This window comes from Glycine max, chromosome 15 (genome assembly GCF_000004515.6).
Source record: "Glycine max cultivar Williams 82 chromosome 15, Glycine_max_v4.0, whole genome shotgun sequence".
NCBI lineage: Eukaryota > Viridiplantae > Streptophyta > Magnoliopsida > Fabales > Fabaceae > Glycine > Glycine max.
This window is the reverse complement of record NC_038251.2, coordinates 9,728,110-9,745,096: the sequence shown is the minus strand read 5'-3', so window position 1 is coordinate 9,745,096 and position 16,987 is coordinate 9,728,110. Positions and strand designations below refer to the sequence as shown.

At 32.0% G+C, this 16,987-nt stretch overlaps 2 protein-coding genes across 10 annotated transcripts; one reads left to right on the top strand and one right to left on the bottom strand.

Annotated features, from left to right (window-relative positions):
* The first annotated feature begins 2,169 nt into the window (after window positions 1-2,169).
* LOC100778204 (uncharacterized) lies at window positions 2,170-9,322 on the top strand. 7 transcript variants are annotated; one of them, XM_006597573.4, is made up of 14 exons: window positions 2,171-2,480; window positions 3,046-3,318; window positions 3,701-3,782; window positions 3,901-4,004; window positions 4,241-4,287; window positions 4,464-4,558; window positions 4,807-4,930; window positions 6,474-6,554; window positions 6,828-6,926; window positions 7,027-7,206; window positions 7,700-7,843; window positions 7,927-7,998; window positions 8,206-8,343; window positions 8,821-9,316. In XM_006597573.4, the coding sequence occupies exons 3-14, from the start codon at window positions 3,709-3,711 to the stop codon at window positions 9,010-9,012; spliced, it is 1,350 nt and encodes a 449-aa protein (XP_006597636.1). In that variant the 5' UTR covers window positions 2,171-2,480; window positions 3,046-3,318; window positions 3,701-3,708; the 3' UTR covers window positions 9,013-9,316. The 7 variants fall into 7 exon arrangements, with proteins under 7 accessions (XP_006597638.1, XP_006597636.1, XP_006597637.1 ...); XM_006597574.4 differs by having other exon boundaries at window positions 3,701-3,786; XM_006597570.4 differs by having other exon boundaries at window positions 4,161-4,287; window positions 8,821-9,315.
* A 2,217-nt stretch (window positions 9,323-11,539) lies between these two features.
* PHR25 (MYB-CC domain-containing transcription factor PHR25) lies at window positions 11,540-16,097 on the bottom strand. Of its 3 annotated transcripts, XM_041009440.1 has the most exons (8): window positions 15,940-16,068; window positions 15,416-15,499; window positions 14,152-14,382; window positions 13,533-13,609; window positions 13,401-13,443; window positions 13,190-13,250; window positions 12,794-12,863; window positions 11,635-12,358 (listed from the first exon to the last, which is right to left on the bottom strand). In XM_041009440.1, the coding sequence occupies exons 3-8, from the start codon at window positions 14,369-14,371 to the stop codon at window positions 11,840-11,842; spliced, it is 990 nt and encodes a 329-aa protein (XP_040865374.1). In that variant the 5' UTR covers window positions 14,372-14,382; window positions 15,416-15,499; window positions 15,940-16,068; the 3' UTR covers window positions 11,635-11,839. The 3 variants fall into 3 exon arrangements, with proteins under 3 accessions (NP_001350613.1, XP_040865374.1, XP_014623430.1); NM_001363684.1 differs by lacking the exon at window positions 15,416-15,499 and having other exon boundaries at window positions 11,540-12,358; window positions 15,940-16,069; XM_014767944.2 differs by lacking the exon at window positions 15,416-15,499 and having other exon boundaries at window positions 13,190-13,247; window positions 15,940-16,097.
* Between the last annotated feature and the right edge of the window lie 890 nt (window positions 16,098-16,987).

The following is a 16,987-nucleotide window of genomic DNA, read 5'->3' as shown; positions in this document are numbered from 1 at the left end:
AATTATGATTCTGTTGTGAAGTTTCGCTCAAGTTTGTTAGATCCAATGTTGTTAATGTACAATAAAATCATGATTTTGTTATGTAATAGTTTTGTTGTACAGCGGAATCATAATTTTGTTGTGCAACAACTTACTGCACAATTACAATGGAATCGTGATTCCTTTTGCATCAAAACCTGTTGCACAATAGAGTCGTGATTCCGTTGTGCATCAACAACTTATTGTATAATGGAATTGTGATTTCGCTGTGAGAAATTTCACACTTGTACATTTTTTCTGTTAAAAGAATACTAAACGAAAGTGTGATTCCGTTGTACATTTCTTTTTCCAGGAACAAAATCAAAAACGGAATTGTGATTCTGTTGTACACATTATATAGCAAAATTACACTTCTATAGTACTATCATGTTTTAACCATCTTGCACAACATAATTATAATTCTTTTGTATATTATTTCCCTCCCCAAAAAGTATTACGGCATTGTGTTTCAACTACAAAGAAGGGAGTGCAAACTTTTTGCACATCGAAATGATTCTTTTTTAGCAACTCCCTTACGACTATCCCGCCTCCAATACAAGAATAACGGCTCCCAACCCGGAAGGTTGTTTTTGCTATATAAACACTAATTAACATAAAATAAGAACAAATGTAATAATCACCAAAAAGTTAGACTTGCTTCTGAAGTGTTCGCTGAATTGATAGCTGAGTCATATTTCTCCGCAGAGGGGCAAAGATCATTCAATAGAGGATCAGTGCTTGCAACACTAGCAATGTTTTAATCAATTTTAAAAAAGTAAAATGATTAATCAATGCCCAAAATCAAACAGTAATTAATGTGTTAAATGTTAACCATAAATTAACTCAGGTATCCACTTTTCCAAAATTGGGCTTAATGTGCTCCCTAATTGGAAATATCAAATATGTCCATCAAGATTCCCCAACAGTAACTTTGCATGGATGGCTCCTCAGCAATATGTATCAACTATATAGCCTGAGTTACTAATGAATGATATGGCATTGGTTTATGCTTCATACAGATGAAAATTACAAGTGGACTCTCTCTTTTGAGGAATGGAAAAAGCAAACGATACCATTGACAAACTGGACATAATAAATTCGGGTGAAAGGAGCTTAGTTTGAAAGTTCAGACAACCATGCCATCTTTGCATCGCTACACCCATATCTTTCTCATATTGCTTTCATGGTCTTTTTTTTTTTTTAATAATTTACCTGTTTAACCAAACGAATTAGATTTTTTAATTTTTTATATACATTCCAAAATAAAAAATTGATTTGACACAAAATATTTTTAAAAGGGACTAAACAAAACAAACAAGAAAGGCTATATCAATATTTTTTCAAAAAAAAGGTGGTATCAGCATTTAGATTTGTAAAGGAAAATAGATTAATATAGATTCTTGTCACAATCTAAAAGTGAGAAAACTGTGTAAGTTTAAACTTTAAAAATATTAGTGTTTTAGTCACATTATAATTATTTTTATATGATTAAAATTTATCGTAAATATATTTTTAGTATATTAGATTTACAATATACAATTAAGTTATAATATAAGACAACTTTTAACTATTGACAATTTCTTTAAAAAATAATTAAAATTTAATTTAAACATGGGTAAAAGAGAAAAATATATAAAATGATAGAATTAATTGAAATTCAATTAAAAGGATGGTAGTTTAGATGATCGAAAGGAATTGTTTAACTAATTGTAGGATAGTATGTAAAACAAATATTTAAAATAGACAATATTAAAAATATCTAATTCAAAAAATAGGAAGAGTAAAAGTCTCTGTCTTTAAATTTAATATGCTAATTTATATGTATAGGTATAATCTTTATTTTTTGGTGTAGTCTTTATTAATTATTTTTAACTCAAACTAAAGTATATAATTAATTGATTATTTAACCACGGTTTCCTATAGCCTTTTTACATAGTCAAAAGGGTAACACTAGTGTATAAAAAAATAATTTTTATATTATTTTATCAACTATCATTTAATTTTTCATATGAAGTTATTAACTGTCATTTAATAACAATTAGTTTTTTAATCAAAGATGCTCTTCACGTAATTAAACACATGCTAAAGTGTGCCACCTTTATTGATTTAGATTTATTTAAATTTTAAAAGTTTCCCACTATATACTAAATTTGTCAAGACTTCGTTAGTTGATGTTTAATAAATGAGACAACCTCAGCATATGAATGCATGAATAAGAGAGAAAGCGCAAATTTAAGGAAATTCCAGCTGCTTGCTTCAGATGTTGTGTGTCTGTTTTTGATCTTCTCCTTCGTTACCAATCTCCGATGATTTCTCTTTCAGTAAAATCCAAAGGAAAAACCAAAAATAACATCAAAACTTTGTCATCCATTTCAATTTCCTTCTCTGATTTGCTTACTCTTCAGATTGCCATTTTGCTTCTGATTTTTGGGTCGTACCTTCATACCCTTTTCTCCATTCTGGTAAAGTTGTTTTCTTTTTGTTTTTCTCTTTCCAGTTTCCCGGTTTTTTGCTTCCCCTTGATGTTAAAATCAGATTCAGAGGGCATGTGCATTGGTATTCATGAACATGGTAAATGTGGCACTTTGAATGTGGGATCTGACAGAATTTTCGTCCCTTTGTTTCCTCTCTATGCCTACGTTCTTTGCTTGTTTTATCAGCTTTTGTCATTTTTGTTGCAATGTTTGGGACTATTTCATGGGGCTACGTGTATACTGTAACTCATGTTTGGAGTTTTTTAACCTTGAATAAAGTGGATGCAATGATGGCGGAAAATAGTGGGGGTTCTAAAGGAGCTTTTGTTTGCGGGCGAAATTTCTGGCTTACTGTGCCTTTTCTATTTTTTTTTTCTAGAAACAAATTTTGTAAAAAAATTGATGACATTTGATTATGGAAATGCTTTCAGTTTATTGTTTTTTTTTAATTTTATTTTATTGGGATCAACAAGTTTTGGTACGGAGTGTTTGTTTATTGCCTTTGGATTCAAAAAGTCACCTTCTTAAAAGGGTTGGTGTTTGTTTCTTACAGGAATAGGGCATTAATAGCTTGTGTTGGAAATGGTTGTCATTAAGTAATGTCAGGCATTTGAATTCAGGAGTAAGGTTCTTCCTATCTTGGAGGATCTGAGATTAAGGTGCAATTCAAGGAGTTTTTATCTGTCTTGAAAGATGGGGGTGAATTGACTTTGAGCTTCTCAGAGGCTCCATCCTGCTTGAAATCTTATGAAGTGGAGCTGCTCTGAGATACATGTTGAAGCAAGATGATTGAGCAATTCATCAATTTCATTATTCGGCCTCCCAGGTATTATTACATTCTGTAGGTTAGTGGCTTATTAGCATTAGTTTATTTGCATTCCAAGTTTTACAAGTAGTTTTTGAATGTTGTAGTATTGCCAATGATGACTCGTATGTTTAAGCTAGAGATTCTTCTTTTCATTTGATTGAAATTAGGCTTGCAGTTTGCTCTGTATCTTGTTCAACTGAACACACCTCAATCATTTTTGGTATAGCTATAGCCCTTATGAGACAATTTTCACCATAGACTTAAATTACTGCTGTTTTTCTGATTTTCTTTTTCTTGTATTCAACTAAGTGCCCTTGCATCCTATGCTCCACTTGTGGTTCTCTTTTCTCAAGTTCATTGAATTACATTTTCAGTGTATCTACTTTTGTTAAATATACAGGGCTCAATATGATCCAAATCAGTACCTATGGGAAAAGGAATTCACCCTTGCAGGAAGAACATACCAAAGGCAGGATTTGGAGGCAAGTATGGACATATTTTTGTTATATTCAACTACTATTCTCCACTTTTAGAAGTTACTTTATGATTACAACTTACTGCAATTTGTTGAAAACTAGATCCTTTTTTTTAAACTTGTAGCTCAAGAATTCCAGAGGCTATACATTGCAGTGTAGTCATTATCTACCTTCTCCTTTGCCTGAAGATATTTCTCTTCCTTGTGTTGTATATTGCCACGGAAATAGGTATGCCAATTTTTATGGATACTGCTATCACTGCAAGAGATTCTATACGGTTTACAGTCATAAAGACCCTTTTTGAACATTCTTTTTTTTTTCAGAATGACACACTCATTCCATTCTTCTCTTTTTCCATATGTATGTGCATGTACAATGATGCAGTGGATGTAGGGCAGATGCCAATGAAGCTGTTGTTATTCTTCTTCCATCAAATATTACTGTTTTTACTCTTGACTTCTCAGGGTCAGGCTTGTCTGATGGAGACCATGTTAGCCTTGGTTGGCATGAAGTAAGTTACCTCTTTTTGCATGTATTTATTTCTTTAATTAGTTTCCAAAATTACATCTTATATGCATCTAACGAAAGTTTCTTTATGAATTAACAATGCAACACATCTATAAAGTTGTTTGCTTTTTTGTGTAATTTTCCTGCAATGGTTATCAAGTTTAATGTTTCCTGTGACAGAAAGACGACCTCAAGATGGTGGTGTCACATTTAAAAAGCAACAAACTAGTATCTCATATTGGTCTTTGGGGACGATCAATGGGTGCTGTTACTAGGTTTACTTCTTCTAAGTTTTAACCAGTTTGATTTTCAATGGTTTTAGTAATAATTCTTTCTATATGTACTTCTATTACATGTTAATTGTACATAAACCAAAAAAAAGACTCCTCAAGATGGCTCTAAATTTAAGACTTCAATGCTGGGTGTTAAAATATACCTCATCTATTCTATGTGTGTAATTATAAGTCACATATATGAGAATCTCTAGTATAGTTATTTCTCACTTTGCTTTGGTGCGGTGTAGCCTTCTTTATGGAGCTGAAGACCCTTCTATTGCTGGAATGGTGTTGGATAGTGCCTTTTCAAACTTATATGATCTAATGATGGAGCTTGCTGATGTCTATAAAATTCGACTTCCAAAGTTCACAGTACACATTCTCTCTCTCCTTCACTCCCTATGTGTGTGTGCACATGTAGTACTTTAGATTCTACCTTCCCCATTTTAATAACTAGAGATGTGGAATTAAAATAGAAAGAGGATCTTCATTCGGTTACCTCGTAACTTTCTTGGAGAGATTAACCTTTAGATTGTAGTGCATGATATCTGCCATACATGGTGCATCGTCTATCTGAAAATTTTCAGGTTGTAAAAAGACTTAAATTGCTATTAATCATCTCAGTATGCTGTTTAGTTGTGTTGCTGGAGGAAGTAATAAGAGCTTGTAATTTTTCATTTAATTAAAGAACAATTTATCGTATATGATCATTGCCTGCTACCTAAGATATCGGACACACGGCTTTGCTTTTGCACCATGAGGAATGCTAGTAACACACTTTTAATAACACACTCCCTCCTATTAGTTAAAATTTATTGAAAACAACAAAATCATGAGAGAGATTCATCCAATAAGATAGGGACCCACAAATTTTTTATATTCCCAATAAATTTCAACCAATAAGAATGAATGTGTTCAAAAGATTGTATCAGAGAGTGTGTTCCTAGCATTCTCTTTGCACCATTTTATACCCATTCTACTGAGTCTATACTTCTATTTGAATCTGGCAGGCCGACATATTTCTCTAGTTTGAGTGAAAAGTCCTTGTGCACTGAAAATTGTTTACTCTGTTCAGTGGACTTCAGTGAGCCCCTTCTGATTTACATTTTATTTTGTTGGCCAAACTGAGCAAAGAGCATCATAGTTTTTGTGTTGGCATCTTACTTTTAAAAAAAATTCCCTCCAAAATGGGAAAAGGAATCCCAAGAATACAGAATAAATTATTCTTCATTAAGATTCTTTAAATAAAATTTTATTCTGGATCTTTGGTTTCTCACCTTTTAGAGTTGTTTTTCTATTTTGAAAATTTTAATGATGAAAGTTAGGAATTTATTAACTATAGCATATTAGCATTTTCTTGGTATTAATTAATAATAATAATATTCTTACATTCTTTTACTTTTTTTTTTTTTTGGGGGGGGGGGGGGGGGGGGGATGGGGGGTGTATTGGATTCATTAAAGAATTAGGTTGACTGGTAGAATTATCGATAAAAATGTTTGTTGTATGAGGTAACACGTGAATATGTATTTTAGTTCTTTGAGTAGTGAGTATGTATTTGTGCATTAGGTTTCTAAATACCTGTAGGCTTTATATTTGATCTTCCTTTGAAATTTGGAGAATGTATGTTTTGTTTGATTAAATGAACTGGGGATAGGATTGTTTAATATCTATGAAGTGGTAAAGTCTTTCATCTTAGAGCTTTCATATCTGTATTCTTGCCTTGGTTGGCAATTACATTGTTTAGTTTTCCATTATGTTTATTGCCCTTTTGTTATGGTTTTTCTTTTAATTTTTTATTCAAAGTGGATCTAAAATCAGTGGCAGTTAAACTTGGATTGTCTTCTAGACTGTGATACGTTGGACATTTCTAGTTTTGGTTAAGTCTGAGATTTTGCTGATCTGCTTTACAATTAGGTTAAAATGGCTGTACAATACATGCGGCGGGTTATTGAGAAGAAGGCAAAGTTTGATATCATGGACCTGAACTGTTTGCTGGTATGGATTCATTCTGCATTTTTTTCATAAAGAATGATTTAAGTTTTTCTTGATCTTTCCAACTTTTGAAATTGAAGATTATTAATGTAAATTTTAGGGAGAATTTACTACTTTTGTTTAGTCTCTACGGAAGATTTTTATTATAAGAAATTTTGAACACAAAAACTATTTCAAACATACTCTTAGTATAATAGCATTCATTTTCTCGTAAACAATTAGCCAAGAATAGTTTCTTCCTTTCTGTGACTATCTTAATACTTTAAAAGCTTACAGGTTGCACCGAAGACATTCATTCCTGTTTTACTTGGACATGGTAATGATGACCAATTCATTCAGCCTCACCACTCTGATCTCATCTCTGAATCATATGCGGTATTCTTTCAAACCATCAATCTAATGTTCTTAAAGCAATATGCAGTTTTGCACTCTCTTGACATAAACAAAATATCTAACTTGATCTCTAAATTTGTAGGGAGATAAAAATATCATAAAATTTGATGGTGATCACAACTCCTCTCGACCACAGTTCTTTTATAATTCAATTTCCATTTTCTTCTACAATGTCCTCCACCCTCCTCACACTCCTAGAGTTTGTAAGCTTGAGAAATATTTTGATTTTGGGGATTTGAAGACTGGTTCTGCTGTGAATGAGGTAAAGATCACTTCAGAGAAGCTGAGTCTACAAGAAATATACCTGAATTTAAACATTGTGACCAGAATGCAGTTTGTGAACTCAAACAATGATACACCAGCAAGCTTCAAGGGGCAGTAACATTGTCAAAATGGAAAAGGCAAAAGAAAGGAGATATAGGTGTTAGGAAGTCCCACATTGCTTGGCTCAATTCTTGGGATGTAGCTTATATATCTGTTGGGAAACTTCACTTAATGCCAATTGATTTTAAGCTGAAATCTATCATGGTTTCAGAACCTATAGCCCATCTTGGTTCTTACCTATCTAACAATAGGATCATCTTCTCTTAACTACCTGAAATTTCTAAAATTTGAGATGTCAACTTTCATTTCACTTTTTTGAAATATTAACATAAAATGTTATTATGTAGATATGTATGGTCATTTGATTCAGTTTTGTTATGTGGATTTTATTTGAATAATAAAATACTAAGTCGCTCTTGCTTTCATCCTAGAGTCTATTATATGGGATACTCTCTAGTCTACAGTCTGCAACTACAGATGCTGCGAGTTCATCTTCTGCTCCTCCAAGCACTTCAAATTCAATCACAGCATCAGTTAGTGAACTTATTTCAAAAGTTGCTCCAGTAACCGCCGCTGTAGGATGGCTCTTTCCATCTGTCCGAGTTATTTTTTTCTAAAACCTTTGTTCTGTTTAATTCATTAATTGCTTTTGATTCAGGAGTCCATGATTAGAGAGGAACCAAAGCATGGAAATAATGAACCTGGCCATGATGAGCCTGCAGATATGAAGGTGATTTTATCAAGTACCATCTCTGAAATTAAGAAATTGTTCAGGGCTTTTTCACATCTAGATTGCACTATTTTCATATAGAGAGGAATTAATTGCTTTCTTTTCTAGTAATTATTTGCTATCTATTGCATTAGTGGTCTAAAAGGCCTGTGTAGAACTTGGATCATATTTTCTTTGTCCTGAAATTGACCTTTAAAGATTCAACAGGATGAACAAAATGACCCGACTGAAGATTACTTCTCATACTGTAGCTCAACTAGAGAAAGCTGGGGAAGATGTTCTACTTTAGTACTCAGCGATGAAGAATCTTATCCAGATTTCAGGGATGATGATAATGGTTCTGAGGTCGGTCTCTCTCAAAACACTCATTCATGCACGCCGCACATAATGTTTGATCTCTTAACTAGTTGAGGCCTTGAGGGCATAAAAATGATTTGGAAGTGATGTGAGAAACTTGTGTGATTTTAACTTGTTTTCGAGTTTATATCATGGTGCTATGCTGTCTTTGCTTCTTCATTAGCACTTAGGAGAAGAAAATAAGAATATGAAATGAATGGAGCTTCTCTCGTATACTACAATCAACTTCTGTACTTAACTTCTATAGAAGTTCTATCATCTAACTTCTCCAAAAGTTGAGGTGGATAAAATTGAGTGTAGCTAATAAGAGAAGCTCAATTCACTTTACCTTATTTTTTCACTTATAAGTGTTTATGAAGAAGTTTATCCAAACAGGATATTATCTATAATATTTTTTGGTAATTCATACATTGACATAGTTGTTATGTGCTTCATGTGAATACAATATTGAAATACTCTTAAAAGGTATTTGCAACACCCCTGGGAAGTATGAGAGAAATGGCTGCAGACCCAAAAGAAGAGGGAAAGGATCAGAAGAAGAAGAAGAAAGCTGAAAGATCCTCAAAGAAGCTCAAGTCTGAGAGATTTGACAAGTGGGAGTCCCTCAGTCAACGGCTGCGACTTTGCATTTTAAAGGGAAGACCAAAGCCCTCGTGACATGTCTTGACTGCTACATGTGTGACATAGTTCATCTAACTATTTGTTTTCATAACATCAATGTAAGACACTGCTATTTTTAGGCAGTCCGTGAAACTCAACTTGGTTGTAGGTTGACTAGTTGATTGAATTGATTCTCTTTTGGGAAATATTCAACATGTATTTATGTACACAATATTGGTTTCTCTTTCTAGCTCCTCTTTCACTTGTTTATTGTTGCAGGAGTATGATTCATTTGTCATTCTCACCTTATTGCCTAGCGTTGCAATGTCTACATTGGGGGCTTATTGTGCTTTGTTATGTTGTGTGGCTGTTTAGCAGGGGACGTTTTATACAAGTTCTTTTTATCTTGTTTTAATAAATTGAGATTATTCTGTCGAAAAAAAAATGAGATCATTAGAATAATAAGTTCATATAAAATAAGTCTTTGATTAAATTATTTATCTAAACGTGTTCCTGATGCCAAACATTTCATGTTTGAGTGATAGAATTGGAATTACAATTTTAAATTTTAATATTTATTTTAATTCAGTCAAAATTGAAATTAGTTCAGAATGATATTTAATGTTTTCGATATGCAAACAATTAGGATGTGTAATTTTTTTCAATTTCATTGTTTACATGTAAGATTTAAATGTTGAAAATAAAGTAAATAACAAATCTCAAGTCAAAAATTTATTTAATATACTAATATTTCAATATTTCAAATATAGTATTATATTTATCATTTTAAAAATGAAAAAGCAATAGTTTCTATGTTTTCGAAGCAATATAGTAATATTCTACTAATAATGGTAGTTTTTCAATTTCTCCTCTTAGGCCACTAGTAATTTTGGGCATTTCTTTTATTAGGTAAGCCTTTTTCTTCCAATGCTAAAAACTTTTATCTTGCCACCAATTTTGATAACGTACCACCACTTTTGCCACAGGTACTATTATTGGAAAAGCACGGGAAGGATGCCTTAATTTAACAGGTTGAGCATAAATTTCATTTTAAAAAATATTAGTAACAAATTAAACATATTCATTCTAATATGCATTATTGGATGAATTTTATTAATAGTTAAAATTATGAATAAAGTTTATTAAATAAAAATTAAAGTCTATATTATTTTTAAGTCCTAATATATTCCAACCAATAATAATAAATGTATTAAACAAACATTTAAAAATATATATTATTAGCATTCTTTTCATTCTTAGTAAGGGTGTGTTAATTTGTCTTCAACCAACCTATTTGGGTTAGCACACTTTGGATTGCTCGTATTTAGCTTAGTACAATTGATATGGTAAATTAATGATCCAATTTATCTCTGTGGGTCGTAGGTCATTCGAGTTAACTCGGTATACATCCTCTTTATTTATTTGTATAATTAGAGTGTTAAAATGTTAATTTAAAATTATTCATTATTTAACTTGTATTAAAAATTAAATTAATTTGCATTAAAATATTTAAATTAATTACTTAAAATAAATGAATGGTTGTTTTAAAATAATACTTAAGATAAACTTTAAAATAAAAATTTAAAGATCCTAAAAAAAATTAAAGATTATAATATATTTATTATAATAATTTTGAGCTTATAACCTAGCTTAACTCATTATAAGATGAGAGTGGTGGTGATAGTGGTGAAAATAGTGGGGACAACTATGATAGTGCTTGTTATGATTATAATAGATGTGATGACAATCATAGTGATGATAATGATAATAGTGAGAGTGATAATTCTAATGTGGTGTTGACAATGGTAATACTAGTAGTTACTAATGATGAAGACAATAATAATAGTGATAACAATAGTGATGATAGATGTAATAATAATGAAAATAATAATGACAATGTTAACAGTGAGATTAGGGTGAGAACTATCATGTTTTTAACTGTCCTCCCTCAACTACACCAACAAGATATACACCAAACAATTCATTATATTAGAAAGATAATTATTTTAGCTTATCATATTTTATCATGACAACCGAATAGGCTGAGAACCTGAAATGCCACAAAATTTTAAGAGGTTAGAAATTGGTAGAATGTTTCAACTCTTTTTAAGAGATTTCCTTCACTTTCGATATTGAGGTTTTGTTGTAGATATTGAAAACTGGAAAAGTAGGAGTTAAAAATTGAAAATTAATAAACTAACAGTGTTAGATAAAATTAATTAATTGATATATGTAAAATGATAAATTACTTGACTGCCACAGATAAAAAGAAAGTAGGCCAAAGAATATTATTTATACCACAACTAATTAAAGTATTTGGTTCGACAAACTAGGCAGTAGTACCCAGTTCCGAACTTGGTGCTAATTTTCTCGCATAATCAGTTGAATGCTGTGCTTATTCATTATAATATCATATAGCCTTGTCATTAATATTTTCTCTTGAAAAATTACATGCTAAATTATATCTTAAAGTTTCATGATTGGCACAATCAGCCACAACCAATGCAAATTTTCTGCATGTCATCTTTTAGAGTATACTCCAAAACTAGACCACACAGCAATCCCTATTCATCTGCACAATTCCTTTGGCAAGTCAAGGAGATTATGTATAATCCCCATAAGCTTCTTATAATCACCATGATGAATAGGTTTATGGAGTAGATGCCAAGATTCTTTCTATTAATCCAATTCAACTTAGTTCTCTAAATAGTAATTAAAGGCTGGATGTTTAGTCAAGTGTTGAACATTTGAACTGAAAACTAAGAACCTTAGGAATCTATGAAGATCAGGTTCCCTCATCTATTAAGGAATACATATAACACAAACTAAGCTTAGAAGGAAGATAGAATCAGTCCTAGAACACAACCTTACATATTACACGAAATCACAGATTACCGCCACCAATCTTAACCAATTCCTCATCACTTTTGGTAGATATATCCAAAGAAGGATCAAATTGCTCTTGGCCAAGAAAAACAGTGTTAGGTTGCTGGTATGATGACATGCTTGACTCCAGTATCTGATGTGGAAGCACCATTTCTGGTTTAGAATACACACCATCCATGGTTACTCGTTGCTTCTTGGCCGATCTCTCCCCTTTAGGGCTTTCAGCAGGGGAACCAACATGACAGCCAGAATCTGGTGTCATTGGTTCAGGGTGAGATGAAAAAGATTCTATTGAAAGACTCTTCGCTGGAGCACGGTCTTTGGCAGCCTTTTCAGGGTCAGGGGTTGACGGGTCAGTCTTATTATCAGGTTCTTGGCACGCATCCCCTGGAACCACCGCTACAGCACCAGAACCAGGTGCCTCCGAAAGAACACCACTGAGTCGCTGTTGTTCTTCAATTATCTTTTTCAGGTATTTACCCTGGGCTTCTATCCGTAATTGTAGCTGTCTTTGCACCTGTTTCACGTTACAAAATAAGTTACAAGCTTGGCATCTTAATTACAATTCATCAGTCTGTTTATTCTGTTTTATTCAAAATTAAAAAGTATATAAAGTGACATTTCAAAGCAGCAAATACAGAAATTTTAAACCCCATCTGCATATTGTGCCGTACAGCTTGAGCCACTAGATCAGAGGCTATTATTATCAAGATTTTCAGTTCGTATCAACATTAGCCATTCAAGTTTCATCATGAGATACACTTTGGATGGTACAACCTAGAACTTGGTGATTATATAATGTAACCAATTTGTGGAAATGGAATAAATCAAGAGAGAAATTAATATAATCATTGCATTTCACATGATTAAATGTAATAGAAATAATTAAAATTATAAATTACAATTAGCTAACATGATAAAGTCGCAATATCAGTTCAACAAGGAAATATACCTCCAATTGTTCATGTAGTCGCTTCTGAACCTCCATTTGAAGCTTTAGTGCTTCAGTAATCTGCATCCCACTACAGACAGATAAGCCCACAACTTTAGTCATTCATACCACCAGAACTCATCAAATATTCAAGATCTTTTGATAAAAAAAGTTACATTTTTCCTCCAGTAACAGTTATTAGGCATTGAATACAAAAGAATTAGATAAAAGTTTCTGTGTTTATTAACAATGTTGCAAATTTGACTACATGATGTTAAAGCTTTGAAGATGGTTAAAGCCCAGCTGAATGTGCTTTGGTAACCCAAATCAATTTTTTCTATTACTATAAGCCTCCACCAACTTGCATGAATACAAAAAACCAAATGAAAGAAAGAAAAAAGAGGCAGCAATACTCACGATGAACCATCAAGATTGGAAAGCATATCCCCTGTTTCTTTCTTGTCGGCCTTTTTCCCTTCTATCAACATTTTTAAAAGTTATCACCAAATAAATCTAAAGGAGAAATCAGGCTAAAATGAATGTTTAATGGACTAAAAACAACAAATAAATAAGTCCTAAATATCATATACACAAACAATTTAAATAACGAAAAAACAGATAGACATACCATCAGATGAGGAGTCAGGTAAATATTTTGCAAGTCGGTATTTCTGTAAGCAACAGATAAGTAGAATGAAAAAGGATTTATGAATGAGGATAATGAACATCATTTAAAGAGGCTCTTTTAAGTGCACATTACCTGTAAATGACTTTTGACATGGTAAATGGTCAAGCCTTGTACACCCATAACTCTGAGCACGCCTTTGGGTGTGGCACCTAGCAACAAGTATAGTTAGAGATTTAAAACACTTTTATAAGGAAAGTTAAAATCATGCATAGAAACTTGAAATATTCCTCGGTCAACAATAACATATCAGGCCAACCTAAGAACGAGACATCTGATCAACTTATGCATTATCTAATGAATTTCATACAAAGAAAATTTGCATATGATCTCCCAACGAATTATCTGGAAGTCATGTCATCATGCACATCTGATACCATCTTCCATGAAAATAATTACTGATGCACATGCACAAACATGGAAGAGAGGGAGGGAAAGAGTGAGGGATGTTACAAAAAGTAAAAAACTGGAGAAATTCACAGGTAATGTAAAATTTTAACAACTAACAAATCTCCAGTAACACATGTAAAGTTGATGAGAAGTAGATGCATTTATTTTATTATCTACTACACTGTACACAACCTAGCATTTTCATTTTACTGACTAAAGTAATGCTTTATGTTCAAGAGGGAGAAGAAGAAAAAATCAATTCTGGATTCCTGTTAAAAACAAAAATAGAAGGAGAAATACTCACGATCTGGCCCACCAAGTTGAGCCACAGCATCAACAAAGCGCTCATGCAATTCATGTGTCCACCGTAAACGTTGTTTTGAGGTGAGATTAGAGTTGTTGCTAAGACCATTTCCTCCACTGCCAGGATCCATTGTGCTGCCACCACAATCTATGTGCTGACCATGACTTAATGAATTACCACCAATTAAACTTGCACTAGGAACATTCTTTGAATGATACATTTGTCATTTATCTGACAGCAAACAATATAAAAGTGAATATAATATAATATTGAAATTAATTCTGACATCTAGAAATTAACTGCATATTGGAAGAGGTTTGTGAATAAATGATGGAAAAATCAGACATGCAAGCAAACAGACACAAATCTATTGGTTCCACAAGATAGGAATACCTTTTAGAGCAACCTTGAATTTTCCTAGTTCAAACACTTAAGCATTACAAAATTAACATATTCTGATCCCAATACCTAATGTGAAAGAGTTCACAACTCATATTTGGCTTGACCTTGGATTTACATTATATAAGACTCCCTCGACCAACTTTTCAAATTGCCATTAACAAAATTTACCCAATGGATCATCAAGTACTCTCAAAACAGACCTTAAAAAAAATACTCTCAGACATCCAAATGTGGACCATTTGATCAAATTTAATAGAATTTTCATTCATTTTCTTTATCTAAATCCTCTTGCTTTTTCCCTTCATTTCTTTCCTCAGGACTTATGCCTACAGAACAAAAAACAAGTGATTTTTTACTTAGCTTAAGTCATCTTATAACTAGGTAAACTTTTCATGTGTTTTTATTTGATGAAATCACTCTATAGAAACAAAACCTACAGAAACTATAAGTGATTGTTAGCCTAAGTAAACATATATATAGGACCCTTCAAATATCATCCAACTTCTGTAACAGCTAAATTACCACCTTCAGTTTTGCAGAATATATACTAATATTGCAAGAAATGGAGAACACATACAAAGAGAACCCAACACTATTTGATGCTATCATTCTTTGCCTAAACCCCCCACCCCACCAACCAGCCCAAAAATGTTGGAGAAGAAGAAAAAATTAAATGAGGTTGATTTTTCCTGATACTTATTAAGTGACAAGGATATCATCCATAATTGTAGAGAACTAAACATTCAATATCATTATTGCTGCTTGCAGAAGAATTCATTAATCTGATGGCTGATGCAACCTAATAACACCAGCCATTTGGGAATCAGTGTTAAACGTTGACTAGTTTTCATCATGCTAATACCTCTGAATATCAGGTAACACCCTCAAAATTGATGTTTCCACACTTCACACAAGGAAGAGAACACCGACAAAGGACTCACCATGGCTGAAACAATTGTAACAAACCAACCAACTAACCTTAAAAAAAAAAAATAAATAAACTAGCAATAGTAATTGGGGTTCTGGACCCACATGAATAAGAACCCAACAACTCTCCGATGACCAAAAAGCTGAAAAATTTTACACCTTTCCGACCAACTCCAAGAAATGCTCGATTTCCCAGCACAAAGCCCAAAACTTTAAAAGTTGGGGAAACAGAAAAATCGAAGTAAACGATTAAAAACAAGAACTTTGGGCCAAGGAAGATACAGTAACATCATTAAAATGAAGTTCAAAGCAATGAACCCAAAAGGGTCACCAAAAATAAAAATGAAAACACACAAAAAAACACAGAACCACAAGCTTTGGAGAGAGAGAGAGAGAGAATAAAGAGAGTGATTGAAAACCGAAATTGAAAGGAATAGAAAGGAGAAGAGAAAAACGTACTCAGATCTACGAAATCCAACGCATACAAAATTTCTCCCCCTCCTATTTCGGAGCTGTGTAGTGCTGTGCTCTTCCTTCCTCTCTCTTCCTTTCTCTCTCTTCATACACAGTGATACCCTCCAATGAAATTAATCGTTTTTTAGGGGGTTACTACATTAATTTAAATCATTAAAGTTAATTATTAATCTTTTGTTTTTTAGGAATGGAACTAAAAACAAAAACTAATGCCACGCGGTTTCTTTCTCACTATGCATAATAGTAATACTTCATTGATACAAATAATTTAATTAGGATTAGAGAGTTTTACTCTAAATAGTCATCTAATCATGTACTGTACAATCATATAATTAAAAATTATTAAATTTTATAGTAATCATTTAAAAAAATTAGGTTATTTTTATTTAATTAGTAATATAAAACTTTGAATATATAATAAATGCACAAAAAATATAAAATTTTGAAAAGCGGTCAAATTTAATAAATTTATTAGCTTTTATATCAATTATTTTAAGAAAAATAATGAAAATAATTTCTAATTGATTAATAATATAAAAATTTAATATTCACAATTCATGTTTATTAAATTCTAAAAAAAATATACTAACAATAATTCCTGTTTTATATGTAAGAGTAGCATACAAATTCGACCGAAGAGGAGTAAATTCTAAAAAAAAATAAAAAATTGAAGGAAGTAAATTGACAAATTTTATGCCACGCAAATTCGACCGAAGAATAATACATTGAATCATTGATATATCAGAAGGAATGAATAAAATTGATTATATAATAGATCAAAAATAATTATATAAGTTTTTGAAATATATTTTTGTCCATTACATTAACTTCTGTGACTATTAATTTAGAAATTAATTTAATTAACGTACGCAATGTTTATTTTAAATAATAATTTTATTTTTTCCATAATATTTGTATCTTTTGAAAACTAATAAGTTTAATATTATATTTTTAAGGAAAGAATTAGACTTTTGACCGTTCTCCCGTCCAGGTTCTACTGGCCCAAAGTCTTCCATTCTTCAAATTTTCTACT

Bases quoted from the DNA above. Each gene is read 5' to 3' on its own strand.
- LOC100778204 (XM_006597570.4), top strand. From the start codon at position 3,278: ATGATTGAGCAATTCATCAATTTCATTATTCGGCCTCCCAG. The intron at 4,559-4,806 runs GTTTACTTCTTC...GGTGCGGTGTAG, and splicing joins TCAATGGGTGCTGTTACTAG to CCTTCTTTATGGAGCTGAAG. The intron at 7,999-8,205 runs GTGATTTTATCA...AAGATTCAACAG, and splicing joins ATGAGCCTGCAGATATGAAG to GATGAACAAAATGACCCGAC.
- PHR25 (NM_001363684.1), bottom strand. From the start codon at position 14,371: ATGTATCATTCAAAGAATGTTCCTAGTGCAAGTTTAATTGGTGGTAAT. The intron at 13,251-13,400 runs GTATGTCTATCT...AAATGTTGATAG, and splicing joins ACCTGACTCCTCATCTGATG to AAGGGAAAAAGGCCGACAAG. The intron at 12,359-12,793 runs GTATATTTCCTT...AACGTGAAACAG, and splicing joins GACTACATGAACAATTGGAG to GTGCAAAGACAGCTACAATT.